The 13,166-nt window shown below is 49.2% G+C and overlaps 2 protein-coding genes across 4 annotated transcripts in view; one reads left to right on the top strand and one right to left on the bottom strand.

Annotated features, from left to right (window-relative positions):
- LOC142589857 (tether containing UBX domain for GLUT4) overlaps positions 1–12,426 on the bottom strand; it is a 56,335-nt gene extending 43,909 nt beyond the window's left edge. For all 3 annotated transcript variants that reach the window (XR_012829983.1, XM_075701488.1, XM_075701489.1), the window contains exon 1: positions 12,275–12,426. Coding sequence is in view for 2 of the 3 variants with exons in the window: in XM_075701488.1 (XP_075557603.1) it covers positions 12,275–12,361 (87 nt within the window). In the remaining variant the exon portion in view is untranslated. The remainder of the gene's footprint in view (positions 1–12,274) is intronic.
- On the top strand, positions 6,693–10,709 carry LOC142589856 (lysosomal cholesterol signaling protein-like). Its single transcript, XM_075701487.1, has one exon. The coding sequence runs from the start codon at positions 6,917–6,919 to the stop codon at positions 9,683–9,685; it is 2,769 nt and encodes a 922-aa protein (XP_075557602.1). The 5' UTR covers positions 6,693–6,916; the 3' UTR covers positions 9,686–10,709.
- Positions 12,427–13,166: the final 740 nt, after the last annotated feature.

Genomic DNA, 13,166 nt, shown 5'->3' with positions numbered 1-13,166 from the left:
GCTCTGGATTTGTTTCGACCGCCAGGGATTTTCCGTCGCGCACCTAAATGTATGCACACTCACGAGCAGCTCTCTCTCTCTCTCTCTCTCTCTCTCTCTCTCGTCCTCATCAAAACGCGGCCGCCGTGGGCAACGAGCGGCTGCGGCAGCTGCGGCGAGTGTTCTTGCCCGTCCGTCTGTCTGTCTGTCTGCGCGTCCGGTCGTCTGCTCTTCCACCACGTATCGGCCCGTTTTACGCCGCGACACACAGCTCCTTGCCGCTTCACATACGCCTAAAGATTACGTAGGAGCGTTTGAGAACGTTCGGTTGGCACGTCCCAATGGTAGGCGACTGCGCCGGACGCAAACCGGTCGCCTTTCGAGCCGAAAAGAAAAGAAAGGAAGAAAGCAAACACAAGCACAGACACACAAAAGAAACACCTGTGCCCTTCACGACCTTCTTTTCCGTCCACGTCGCACATTTTTTTTTCTCTTTTTTTTTCGTATCGTTCCGCTCTGGGTCCAGCGTGTCAACACTGAGCGAACGGCGCGGCCTTAAAATGCCCAGCGCCGGTCAGGTTTTTTCTCGGGCGCGTTGCAAAAACACTCGCACGCCTCGTTGCGTGATCGCCGTGGCACATATCGGGACAGAAAATAAATGGGTCTCTCTCTCTCTCTCTCTCTCTCTCTCTCTCTCTCTCTCTCTCTCTCTCTCTCTCTCTCTCTTCGGATCGGTCGCTGCTACGGTATAGACGGTTTTTGCACGCTCGCCTTGGCAGCAGAGATATGCCTGCGACCACGCCAAGCTTTCGGTCTCGACCTAACCTGCTGTTGCCGAGCTATTATAGTTGGTTCGTGCACTCGCGAGCTTTAGACGGGGCAGATTAAGAAGCAAGCGCGTTTCAAACGGTGATCCCCGCCTGTCTGTGGGGGCAATGTGGGGAAACGATATCTGCTCTCCACGTCCCCCCGCTTCGATGTCGCGAAGTAGGAGATCTAAGAAAAAAAGAAATTGCAAGGTAAAATTCCTTAGCTATCGACTAAAAGACGCGATGGCGAAAGCCTTGTAAAGCCTACGGTATATCACCCTAATCCTAATTAATCCACCGTAATGCACCTTAATCCATTCTAATCATATTTAATCCGCCTTAATCCTCCTTCATCCACCTTAATCCACTCCAATCCATCAGAACCCTCCTTGATCCACCTTACTGCACCGTAATCTACCTTAATTTGTTAACTTCGCTAATCGTCCGTCATCTCTTATACACGGCTGGGCATGCTTTGGTTCGCTTCTGGCCTTCTTTGGGTCCCGTGATATTTTTTTTTACCTCACGACTATTCCGTTACACTCGGCGCGGTTTCTCGGCAAAGACCAGCTCTCTGACGTGAAATCAGTTTCGGATTTTTTAAGGTGACGTTCATGTACTAGATGTTGCACACTCGAGGGGTCCGTCCTAGCCTATGCTGCGGCAGCAGTATCTATAACACATGCCTCCAGGCCCCCTGCGCACAAGAGGCAGTAGTGCTGTTATGATTAAATGTTTTAAGTTTATACGTCATCTATATACTCGGCACACTTAATTGGAGTCATTGACATAGTGTTATTGCAATTATGTGTTTTACGCACTTATACAGCGATCAATTTTAGGCCTCTATACATTACGTCTTGTTAGGTCGACTTAGTGCCATTCATCAATTCATCGATCGCTGACCATTTCTAGGCGCCCTTTGGCCATATCTGGCCCTTGTGCCATTAAACACTATGCATCATCATCAGGTATGGGCCTGTCGGCTACTTCTAGAGGTGTGAAATGGCTATAGCTTGTCCTGGCCAGCTAACATCATACCGAAGTTGTTCAAATTAAAACGATTAAAAAAATTAAATTATTGGGTGATACGCGCCAAAACCATGATCTAATAAAGAGGCACGCCGTAGTGAGGGACTCCGGAAATTTCGACCAGCTAGGGTTCTTCAACGTGCACCTTAATCTACTAAGCACACGGGTGTTTTCGTATTTCGCCCCCACCGAAATGCGGCCGCCATGGCCGGGATTCGATCGCGCGACCTCCAAAATACGATTAAAGGACCTATACGGTGTTCGGTCGTCAGGCCTACACACGGTACATCGCACGTTATGAAGCGTTGGTCATTAAATACACGGATGCGCATGTGTTTACGCAGGGTGCCTCGACAGCGGAATAAAATCAAGGCACCGACTCCACCGCTGCTACAAAGCATACCAGTCGCACGCCGACGTTTATATATCAGCTTCCCTCTTCACGTTCTCCGGAACGATGGCATTTTCCTTGGCATTCCATTCAACGTATAGCCTTGAAGCCAAGTACAGGTGAGTGAAGCGGAGTGGACTTGTTCTGTGATCACGAGGGCTGTCGACGTGGTGCCACGTCAACGTTCTAGTAAGGATGTCGCTGTGGCTAATTGTTCCAGGTGATGATTACAGTAGCGGAACAAGTTGCTGCCTTGATAGAAGACGGTGCGTCCCCCCTTGTCGAAAACATCGGCTCAAATCGACATTCCTCGTTCGACTGCAACTCGGCATTTCAAGTTTCCGTCTTGTTTTGACCTTCTGTCTTTGTCTGAATTCTGTGCGCGCGGCTTGCATTTGCAGCGGAGTTTCTCTCGCAGGCAGGGCGCTTTTGTCAAGTCGTTATTTTTCCCTTTATCAAGAACAAGGAACAGCCGCACAAAAGCTGCCACATACGTCAGTGCATATTGCAGAATGTACGCTCGGATATTAGCTACTGCAACAACAACAACAAAAGCATACTTTCGCATGAGCGCAAAGCAAGAAAGGCAAAACGCAGATAAACGTATAGTGGTGACAGGTGCTAGGTCTGCTAAAATTTGAAATACTCGCACGGTGAAAATAACAATGAAACAAACAAGAAAGCACACACACCAAAAGTCAAAGAAAAGGAGCTGAAGATGAATCTATAAGCGAGGGAGAACTGCCAGCCCAAAACGTGGACAGACTTTTACAGAACACTGAAGGAAACGAATTCGGCATCTATTGCATATTTTTTTTTCGGGTAGCTCATTTAGAAGCGCGGGCAACCTAAACTGAAGCATTTGTGTTCCGTAATTCAAGCGGCAGGTGATAACGTGCCAATGCGCAGTGGGGCGTGGTTTATATAGCGGCATTTTCTCTGTGAGCTCAGCGACGTCAGTGTGAGCGCGATCTTTCATTTAATCGCGACTAGTAAAGGCGAGAGAGCCTATATAGAGTCGTACAGTCACGTTCGCAATACAGTTCTCAATACGACCTTTCAAGACAGCTCGTCACAAACTGCATCAGCGAAAAGGTTAAAAAAAAAAAAAGCAGACTGAATCGGTTATGGCTGCTCGCGGAAAGCCAATTCTAGGAAATAAGCATACAAACGCTCGACGGAAGACAACGCTTATTACTCCGCGACGTTGACGTATGGAGGAAAGAGGGCGTAATAGGTTTCAAGCGGCGACAAACAACGTCGTTTACGTCATTCGGTCTACATGGCGGGGAATTAGCGAGAGGACCGCAAAAAAAAAAAACGAAAAAAAAAAGGAGACAAGTAGAAGCGGCTCGCGCTCGAAACGCCACAAGCGCCTCCCAGAACCTCGAGGAGCACTGGCTGGTAATTCGGGACTGATTGAACGAAGTCACTTTTCTTTTTCTTTTTCTTCTTTTTTTTTTTTTTTTACAATGCAACGTCGTCATATGTACTATTTTGTACTTGGATTTTTTTCAATTTCACTTTGTATGCACCCTGCTAAGGTCCTGGAAACAGGACCGCAGTATCAATAAATAAATAAATAAATAAATGTATATATAGCCTCCTACTGCTGCTCTCTGCTCTCTGTCACGTCTTGTATGAAACTCTACGGTCGCGATGTTGTCGACACCGGGCCCAGCACTTCGTATCAAATTAGTTATATTTTTCCAACCAATACTCTAAACTTTCATACTCGCAAAAAGTGTCGCCTCCGCGCGTGTTATGAGCGTGTTGGAGAATTCCTGCAGCTCCGAATGACAGCGTATTTATTCGATTCTAAGCCGATCCTCCGAAACAGGAAAATCGGAAGAAAATTTAAAAGAAAAGAGGGAAACTTTTCTCGAATGCCAGCCGACCAAGGTATGCAACGCGTAAACAACGGCAGAAACAAACAAATAAAAAGTCGGCGACGATATAGCGGTCAATCTGAAGGAAATGCCTGAGAATTACGTTGCACCTCTTTGAGGTCCCGGATCCATGATCACCACCACATTGCAAAATGTTGTTCAGGAGCTCACTCGACACACACACCCTGTCACTTCGAAGTTTAAATCATCCAGAGCAGACTACCGTCGGCAGCACTATATATATACATGCTTCCGCTCTTCTTGTGAACGGGAGCAAAGGGAGTCATTTTATCCACAAATTTAGAACAATCACGCACGGCATGAACGAACGTTTCTTAGCCCATAAGCTAGAGCAACTAAATCGTGACTCAATAGCCGCATACACAAACCGAATACGTGGGTGGTGCGACAGAATGCCCACTACTCCATTGGGGTACAGCGGACCGACCCGTCCACATTAATGTACCTTGTTTCTTCTCTTTCATTTTTATTTCGCCACATTTATTTTATTATTATTATTATTATTATTATTATTATTAGTAGTAGTAGTAGTAGTAGTAGTAGTAGTAGTAGTAGTAGTAGTAGTAGTAGTAGTAGTAGTAGTTACAGTAGTAGTAGTAGTAGTAGTTAGTTTAACTTTTTCCTTGTCGTCATTGATTTTTTTTCGTATTTCCTGTTTTTCCCTTTTCCTTTGCTGCCGCGATCCGTTCTAAGCACTCCTCGGCTCTGACTTTGCAACCCCTCCCCCGCCTCTCTCTCTCTCTCTCTCTCTCTCTCTCTCTCTCTCTCTCTCTCTCTCCATTTTCAGTTTCTGTATTTTATTATTTTTACTGCTAAAAAAATGAAAATTGTATTTCCTATTATCGTTTCGCTTATCTACAAATCTTGCAACGCCTTCGTTTGATCGGGACACCACAAAATGGCTTGCGTGTTTGCCAACCATTGTAACCAGTGTAACCAACCAGTGTAATGAATTCATTTTCTTACGCTTCTCATCGCATGACTCATTTTCTTGTTGTTTTTTAGCGCGTTCTACTCAATTTGATCGGGACACAACAAAACGGCTGGCGGGTTCGTCGACCATCCAAAAGCACACGTGGCGAATCGAGACCGTGTCAACGACCTGTACACACTGCCAGGGATGGTGGTGGTGACGAAGGCGCCGTGAATAACCCCGTTATCAACGAGTAATCTCTTTGGCCCAAGGCCCCCTTACTTTCTATTTTTTTTTTATGTCCTTTAGTTCTCTCTTGTGTGTTTGTCTTTCTACCTAAATATATAGAGACTTGCGAAAATTCACTGTATCCGCTGAAAAAGGTCGGTCCACCGACCGAACCTGCTGGGTAAATAAGCCAAAGATAATCGCGAAGTTGTGCTTCTCATCTTTTTAAACACGTTTGGACCACTGAAAAATCCAGTTTTATATATATAGTCGGGGCAAGTATATATATATATATATATATAGAGAGAGAGAGATTACACTTCACACACGCACTTTTTCCAACTGACACTCCTAATGGTAACGCATTAAAAGTTATTTACCAGCCATGCACTTGTCCCGGCACGCTGTAGACAGGAGTGTACTGACACCAATGGCATTACGTCAAGCAGCGGCTCTTAAGGCTCCAATTCCGACGGCTTCTAATGAATTACCCGAATCCAAGCCTACCTAGGAGTTTTGCAACTCAAGATTTTTAAGAACTTCGTCTGCCGCTGGGCTCGGCTAAATACGGCACGCGTCAGCGTTCCTCCAATAGCGACATGAGTTCGACGAAACAAATTCATATCGTTTCAAAAGCAACTTGCCGCCTTCATAACTCCCTCGCCTCTCAAGAGAGCTCGTTTCTGTTTTACTTTACGGTCCACGCGCATACAAACGACGACGGGTATAGTTGACACTGAGACTTTTCTCTTTGTTTCGTTTTTCCCTTCCGCATAAGCTCGACTTCCTGTTGGCCAACGTCAAACGAAGCACCCAGAGGACGCTCAGTAGTGACGGGACAAAAACACCCCCGCATGACAGCTGTGCACGTACGCGAGTCTCTCCAAAAGCACCGACCGACGAGGATCAACTTGCACGTCGGCGCCGAGTAAGCTACCCACGAGGGAAGGGCTGTACTTTATCAGGACAGCCAGACGTAAATAAAGAAGGAAGAAAACACTGCGCGGTCGGTCTCAAATTCGTTTCTGCGGTATGCGCGTCAGTTCTATCTATAGAATAAATCGAACGCGCGGGGGCCCGTAAACCTGCTCAACCTACGTGATAGGCCAAAATTATCGTAAGAAAGGTAGTTTATAAGCGCTAATTTAAGTATCGATTGCCCTGAGAGACGGCGATTACATACTACCGGAAGGCCAATTCCGCTGTAGCTTTCGCCAACGTTCAAAACAGAACAGCAACGAGCGACAGACGATTCAAAAAGACCGCCAATGCGACAGCGGCACCGCCAGTGCGCATGCGCAGCTGGGAGGGAAAGGACATGGCGTCACGGCTCGCGTCATTTTTACTTCGTAAACGCAGTTTTTCCCTCTCATTCTCTTCTCCATGATCTCTCTCCTACACGGAGTTTCCTTCCTCCATGTCTCTCCAACGTTTGCCCTCCGCCATCGCTCTTTCAAACCAAGGGCACTGCGACGCCAGACGGTGCGGTCATGTGCGGTTTTTCATTCCATGCGGCGCGTGCATACGTGATCCGCTCGCGACCTGTCATGGCCGCGCCCAATTCGGTTGCGGCGCGCCGGACTTGTATCAACTCGGCCTGACGGGCGCACACGCGAGCCCTCCGCGCTAAATAAGCGGCGGTGAGCTCGCTAGCATGGAGCCGTCCGCGCCGTCGATCTCCACAACATCCGCACCCGGAGGCGATAACGTCGTGTACAACGAGCTGCTGCCGGTGCTGATACAATGCTTCGCGATCATCCTGCTCGGATACTTCTCCGGCCGCGTGGGCCTCATCGGCCACGCCGAAACGCGCAGCCTCAACGTGTTCGTCTCCTACTTCGCCCTGCCAGCAACGGCGTTCAAGTCGCTCGCCGCGATCGCGCTCGGCGAGGTCAACTGGAGGTTCCTGGCCGCCCTGGCGCTCGGCAAGTGTGTCATCTTCGCCGTGGTCGCCGCGGTTACGCTGGCGCTCGTGCGCCGGCCGGCGAGCTTCGGCAAGGCCGGCCTGTACGCGATCGCCGCGTCGCAGAGCAACGACTTCGGCCTCGGCTACCCGCTCATCGTGCACCTCTACGAGAAGATGCAGCCGACGTTCAGCCACTACCTCTACTTGGTCGCTCCCATACAGCTGGCGTTCCTCAACCCCATTGCGTTCGTCATGATGGAATACGGCCGCACGCACGAAGATAGCGGCGGCGTGACGGCGGCGGGAACGCGACCCGCGACGCCCAGGCGAGGCCGCTTCCTGTCGACGCTGACGGGCATCGTCAAGAACCCCGTGGTCGTGGCGCCGGCACTGGCCCTCGTCTGGAACGCCAGCACGTCCGGCGCCGCGCTGCCCTCGGTGGTGCAGGGAATCCTCGACTCCTTCGGGGACGCCTTCATCGCCACGGCGCTCTACCTGCTGGGTCTCAGCATGGTCGGCAAGGTGGGCAGCATGGGAAAGTACGCCGCACTGACGCCCGTCTTGCTCGTCTCCGCCAAGATCGTCGCGTCCCCGCTGGTAACGCGCGAGCTGGTCAACCTGCTCGGCGTGGGCAACAACGAGCGCGACCAGAAGGACTTCAGCAACTTCGGCTTCCTCTACGGGATGCTACCCATGGCGCCCAGCGTGTTCATATTCGCGACCCAGTACGAGCTCCCGACTGCCGCCGTCTCGACGGCCATGGTGGCCGGCACCTTCCTCTCGGCGCCGTTCATCTTCATCACGGCTACCATGAGTCAAATAAAGGAGCACTGTCTCCAGGACTTTGCCGCGACGATGGGCAAGACCATGGTCAGCTCCAGTGCTGTCAGCGCCGTCTGCTGCCTGTGGCTTTTGGTCGTGCTCTTCCGCAGACGGGACAGGGTGACACACGGGACCACGATCTACTTAGTAGTCTGCCAGCTGGCGACAGCCTTGGGGGGCGTCCTTTGGGCGGCCACGAGCATCGACGACCCTCTGTCGCCGTTGGCGTACGCCCAGTCTGTCCTGTCCATAGCGGGCATCTTCGCGTCCCGCGTGTGGACCGCGATTCTCGCAGGCCTGCTCGCCTTGCTGCACTGGCGTTCGCTTTGCTTCGTGCTGAGACTCAAGTGGCTCATCGCAGTCGCTGGGTTCGGATTTTCTATCTTGGCGGCGCTCTTGCTGTGCCTGAGCATTCCGAAGAGGGGATCCCGGCTCGGCAACACGGACCCAAACTTTCAGTTCGGAGACATCCAGGCAGTTGTGGCCGTCACCGTTCTCCTGACCAGCCTCCTCTTCACGGTGGTCAGCCTCATATTCCAGCACAGGTTCCGCCTGAGGATGAGGGACTACGTGCCTATTGGAGGCAGCAGTGACGATGAACAAAGCGACGTGGCTCACTCTGACGTCAACAGCCCTTTGATTCAGCCATCGTCGAGCTCTCAGACACGGCCCCCGGGTGCACAAGAGGAGGCAAAGGGCAAGTCGGACGGATGTACAGGAGACTGTGAGGACTGTGCCAATTGCTCGGATGAAGAAGAACACAGCGTTGTTCCAGATCTCGAAGACCTCATTAGCAGCTCAAAACCAAACGTCAAAGCTCAAAGGACCAAGTTCTCAAAGTCGGCTACTCTTTCCAAGGCGTCCTCCAAGTCGGTGAACTCGAGCAGGTTCGAATTCAACGTGTCACCCGCGCAACAGACACCGAGCACTTCTTTTGACCAGCTTTGTGGGCCACAGTTCAACTGTGACAAGGAGCAAGTGAGACAATGCATGAGTCTCATTAGCACGTACAACCGGCAGACTGCTATTAGGGTACAGAACACAGACGAAGCACTCGACCTAGATAGCGTGGTTGAAGCAGACGATGACATACACCAGGTCTTCAGACATACCGTGCTTGTCCTCCTACTTAGTGTCTCAATGGTCATTGGACTCGCTGTCTCACTTTGGCAGCTTCTTCTCACGGACGCCCCAACAGGAATCTTGGTCGAGCTAGAGTTTGTGGACATCATACTAAACTACGGACAAGGAATGTTGACGTTCCTTGTGTTCGGACTTGATGGCAAGTGGCTCCTGCGATGGCTGTCTGGCGCGTGGTACTTTGTTTCATGCAGACAGCGAAGACAGAGTGTCACAACCACCCTCATCCTTCCAAAGTTTGAAGACCTGTCTCCAGAGGCCCGTCAGATCTGCACACAGTTCCATGTGTACCACAGAGACTCCTGCGTCACAGACATCTGCCATTCGCGGCATGGTCCTGATGGCACAGAACTTCATCTTGCCTTCGTGGGGAGGGATCTCGTCGACTGGCTTCTAGCTGTTGGACTGTGCCAAGATCGAGTGCAGGCCACTCGATATGGCAAGCGGCTTCTTGAAGGCAGGGTCATAGCACACGTAACTGGCCGACACCACTTCTGCGATGAGCTCTACACGTACACATTCTTGCCTTCACACGAGTTGGATGTTTCTTCTTGAGCATATGACTGGGACATTGCTATTAGGCATGTGATGAAAATGTGTGTTTGCACGAAACACAAGCGAAAGACCAACAGAATGTGTTCCGATGGGCACGCCTGAGGTCCTGACTGAACATTTGCAGTGGCGCTTGTGGTTGTGAGACTAAATTTGTGTGGACAGCGCACAACTTGGTGTGGCACTAATGGAACAATGCACCGAACGAGGGAGGGTGAAAAAAGAAAAGCAGGCCCTTATGTTCTCGTATAACGAAGCTCGTGATGCTTGAAAATCATCTCACTTGGCAGAGATGAGTGTGTAGACTGTGGAGCAGGACTTACGTTTAATTTGAAAGTCGTACGAGTGCTGTTGTGGTTTTTGTATATAGTTATGTAAAACTTTTAAGAAGCTTCAAAGGAGACCTGTAGTGAGCAAGAAAGCCAAAGAGCAAAATTTTTAGGCTAGGATATTCTCACAATTATGACAATGCATAGTGTGATTCAACTGTTTGACGTAGTAGTTCTACGGAAACCTGCAAGGTGGAGAGAAGTAATGAATAAAGGGAAAATCTTCAACTATGAGGCTTTTCTTTCGAGTAACCCGTATGGTTTTCCTTTGCAGCAATTGCTACGAACGGGTGGATGTCTGATTTTCCCTTTATTCATTACTTCTCTCCACCTCGCGGGTTTCCGCAGAACTACTACATTAAACACTTGCCTTTGCTTCGTGTTGTCGACAAATTCGACTTCGCCCTGCCATCTGCTAGCCGCCTGGTTAGCTCAGATGGTAGAGCGGCTGCCCCGGAAAGGCGGTGGTTCCGGGTTCGAGTCCCGGACCAGGACGAATTTTTTTGCAACTATGAGGCTTTTCTTTCGAGGAACCCGTATGGGTTTCCTTTGTAGCAATTGCTACGAACGGGTGGATGTCCGATGTTCCCTTTATTCATAGTGTGATTCAATAGCAGCATAGTGCCTTAATTTCTTTTCAGGACCATAGCACCAGACAGCAGCTGCAGATGTGAAATAAAATATACCAGAAGTAAGCCAACTACTGATTCATGATCAGGTTGGGTACACGAGCAAATATTATTGGGAAAAGGCACATAGAATTAAGGCATGAAGTGAAGAAGCATGACAAGACACACGCACTGTCATCCTTAATTGCCTTTTCCAATAATGAACGAGTACAAGCTAGCTAGTTTGCTCCTATGGTTACAGATAAATCTTTTGAGGGCTCTCAAATTGCCACCTCCATTTGCACATGACACAAAAACACGGAGTACTCCCGAGCCTCAACCAAAAGATTGAGAGTGAGCGAATTTCAAATCATCACAACTTTTCAATTTCTCATGCCGAGAAATCTGTCTTGGCTTTCTCACAGTGTTTACCACGCTGTAGCAACTCTCATTTGATTCATGGTGAGTATTCGTGGCGGTAGGTATGAATATGTTGACAAGTAAAATTTCTGACTGCTTGCAATAGCAGAATCAAAATAAAGCACATCTCGAGATTTTCCAGAGACGCTTTCTCGGCAGAAGCACAAATTACGCTTTTAAGCCAATTACATGATGTATCATCGGTCCCCATCGTACAAATCGTCTAGCATGCAGCAATATCTGTTCCAAATTTGCAACACTGATAACACTCATCAAACAAACTGTTTTAATTTCTATTCTCATGTGCAGAAGTCGCATGACTTCGGCACGTTAGCAGCCGGTTACCACTGCACACTTCAACTACAATTCGTGTGCCTGACTACACATTGCTACAGTTAAACGGCTCTAAACGCGTTAACAGGTTGGCAAACAATACGGAAAACCAGTGATCGCAGATTTATACGACAGCTGTGGCATCTGTAAGAAGCCATTCTAGGAGAGTTTGACTCGTAAACCATGACAACAGAGACTTAAATCAATGTTCTATGCACAAGGACTATCGCGCACTTAATCATGCCGGTAGCAATCCAAAGGCGCCGAGCATCTGTGCACACCTACTAATACAGCCGGCTGGAGTGCTACTTGAAAGGCGTGAAGCTGGCACTACTCAACAAGGTTTCTAATATGTTGTACGAAATTCTGTACGTGCCACTACTGACGCCATAAAGAACCTAGCCGTGAGCTTCACAGGAACGGCACGCTACTTGATTGGAGGAAGACGCGGCGCAGTCCTTCAGGAAATGTGGTACGATGTGAAGAAATATGTCATACTAGACTGCGAGCGAAGATTCCTTCAAGGATGGCTCGGTTACTTAACGTGTAAACCACAAATAAGGGGGGTGGGACGGACTCTGGCTGGCATGTCGGAGAAGTCTGACGTTCGGTCCCGAGCACTGACGTGAAGCACCTCCACACCCTCAGAAGTTACCCACACACGTAATGACAGCGGCAAGGGAACGTTTACCGCAACCACGCCCTGAAAACTAGCAAACGCACTAATTACGAGGAAAAGCTCCACATGGCCAATTTCGAACAGCGAACCGGCCCTGTGACAACTCAGCGAAAACGAAAGCCTCGCGTTAGCGCAGTATTATTTTCGAGCGACCGGTTGAGGAACAGCCGCTCTTCGAACAGATGCAGCTGCAGACGTGTTTAAGGTGCGAAATATGACTGACCTGGAATATGCTGGTGTTTGAGTTGACTTGGAAAACCTGCCGGTGGCCGTTCGGGTAGAGCACAACAAGCGACAAGGAAGCAGCCATGTTTTGTGCTGCGCCTCCTGCTGGCACAAGCCGCGATGATGAAACAGCCCGCAACTACTTCGCAGCGACGAAAAAGAAAAGACACGCGGCTCGCGTTTCGACGCGCCCATATCATAAATTTTTGACCCTTGCGTTACCTTGCGCTGAAACGTTTCAAAACTGTCGGGTGGGTGCCAAGCGCGAGTTCGTTAAGCGAAAACGAAACCAACTTGCCTTTCCTGGTGCTCTACCGCTCCTAACGGCGAGCCCAACGTTTCCCGGAAGCATCCCGTAATTAAACGTAGAACAATTCCCGGGTTTTTCATTTTGACAAACTTCTGCGAACAGTACCCCGATTAGTAAGTTAAACCGCGCGATTCACTTATAAAGGTGCCATTTTTGTACGATTACCTGTTATATAACGTATGGGATGTCCACTACGTCGCACATTGAATATTACTATCCCGAAATCGGTGGAATGTGTGCGATTTATCCTTTACATTTACTCAATTGTACGGTCCGGAATCAGTTGTAACATGGTCGTTTCTGACTAACAAATAACGTGAACTGTACTTTGTGCAAGCAGGGCTCATCATTGTGTAACAGTAGGTACAGCTTTGATGTGGACGTTCAAGGGCTTAAACTGGGCCTGGATGCCTGCCAACACAGTTTCCATGTGCCAGTATTGCTGTTTTTTTACGTTGCATGCACATTTAGTGGCATTATTGGGTGCCATTTCCAAAAGACTCACCAAAATAAATAATGTCGTATTGCTTGCTTGGCTCCACATTTTTACATGTCATAGAAATGTATACTTAAGCAATGA

This window comes from Dermacentor variabilis, chromosome 8 (assembly GCF_050947875.1).
Source record: "Dermacentor variabilis isolate Ectoservices chromosome 8, ASM5094787v1, whole genome shotgun sequence".
Classification (NCBI taxonomy): Eukaryota; Metazoa; Arthropoda; class Arachnida; order Ixodida; family Ixodidae; genus Dermacentor; species Dermacentor variabilis.
Note: the sequence above shows the minus strand (reverse complement) of the source record. Positions and strands in the feature narration are given on the sequence as shown.

Bases quoted from the DNA above. Each gene is read 5' to 3' on its own strand.
- LOC142589856 (XM_075701487.1), top strand. From the start codon at position 6,917: ATGGAGCCGTCCGCGCCGTCGATCTCCACAACATCCGCACCCGGAGGC.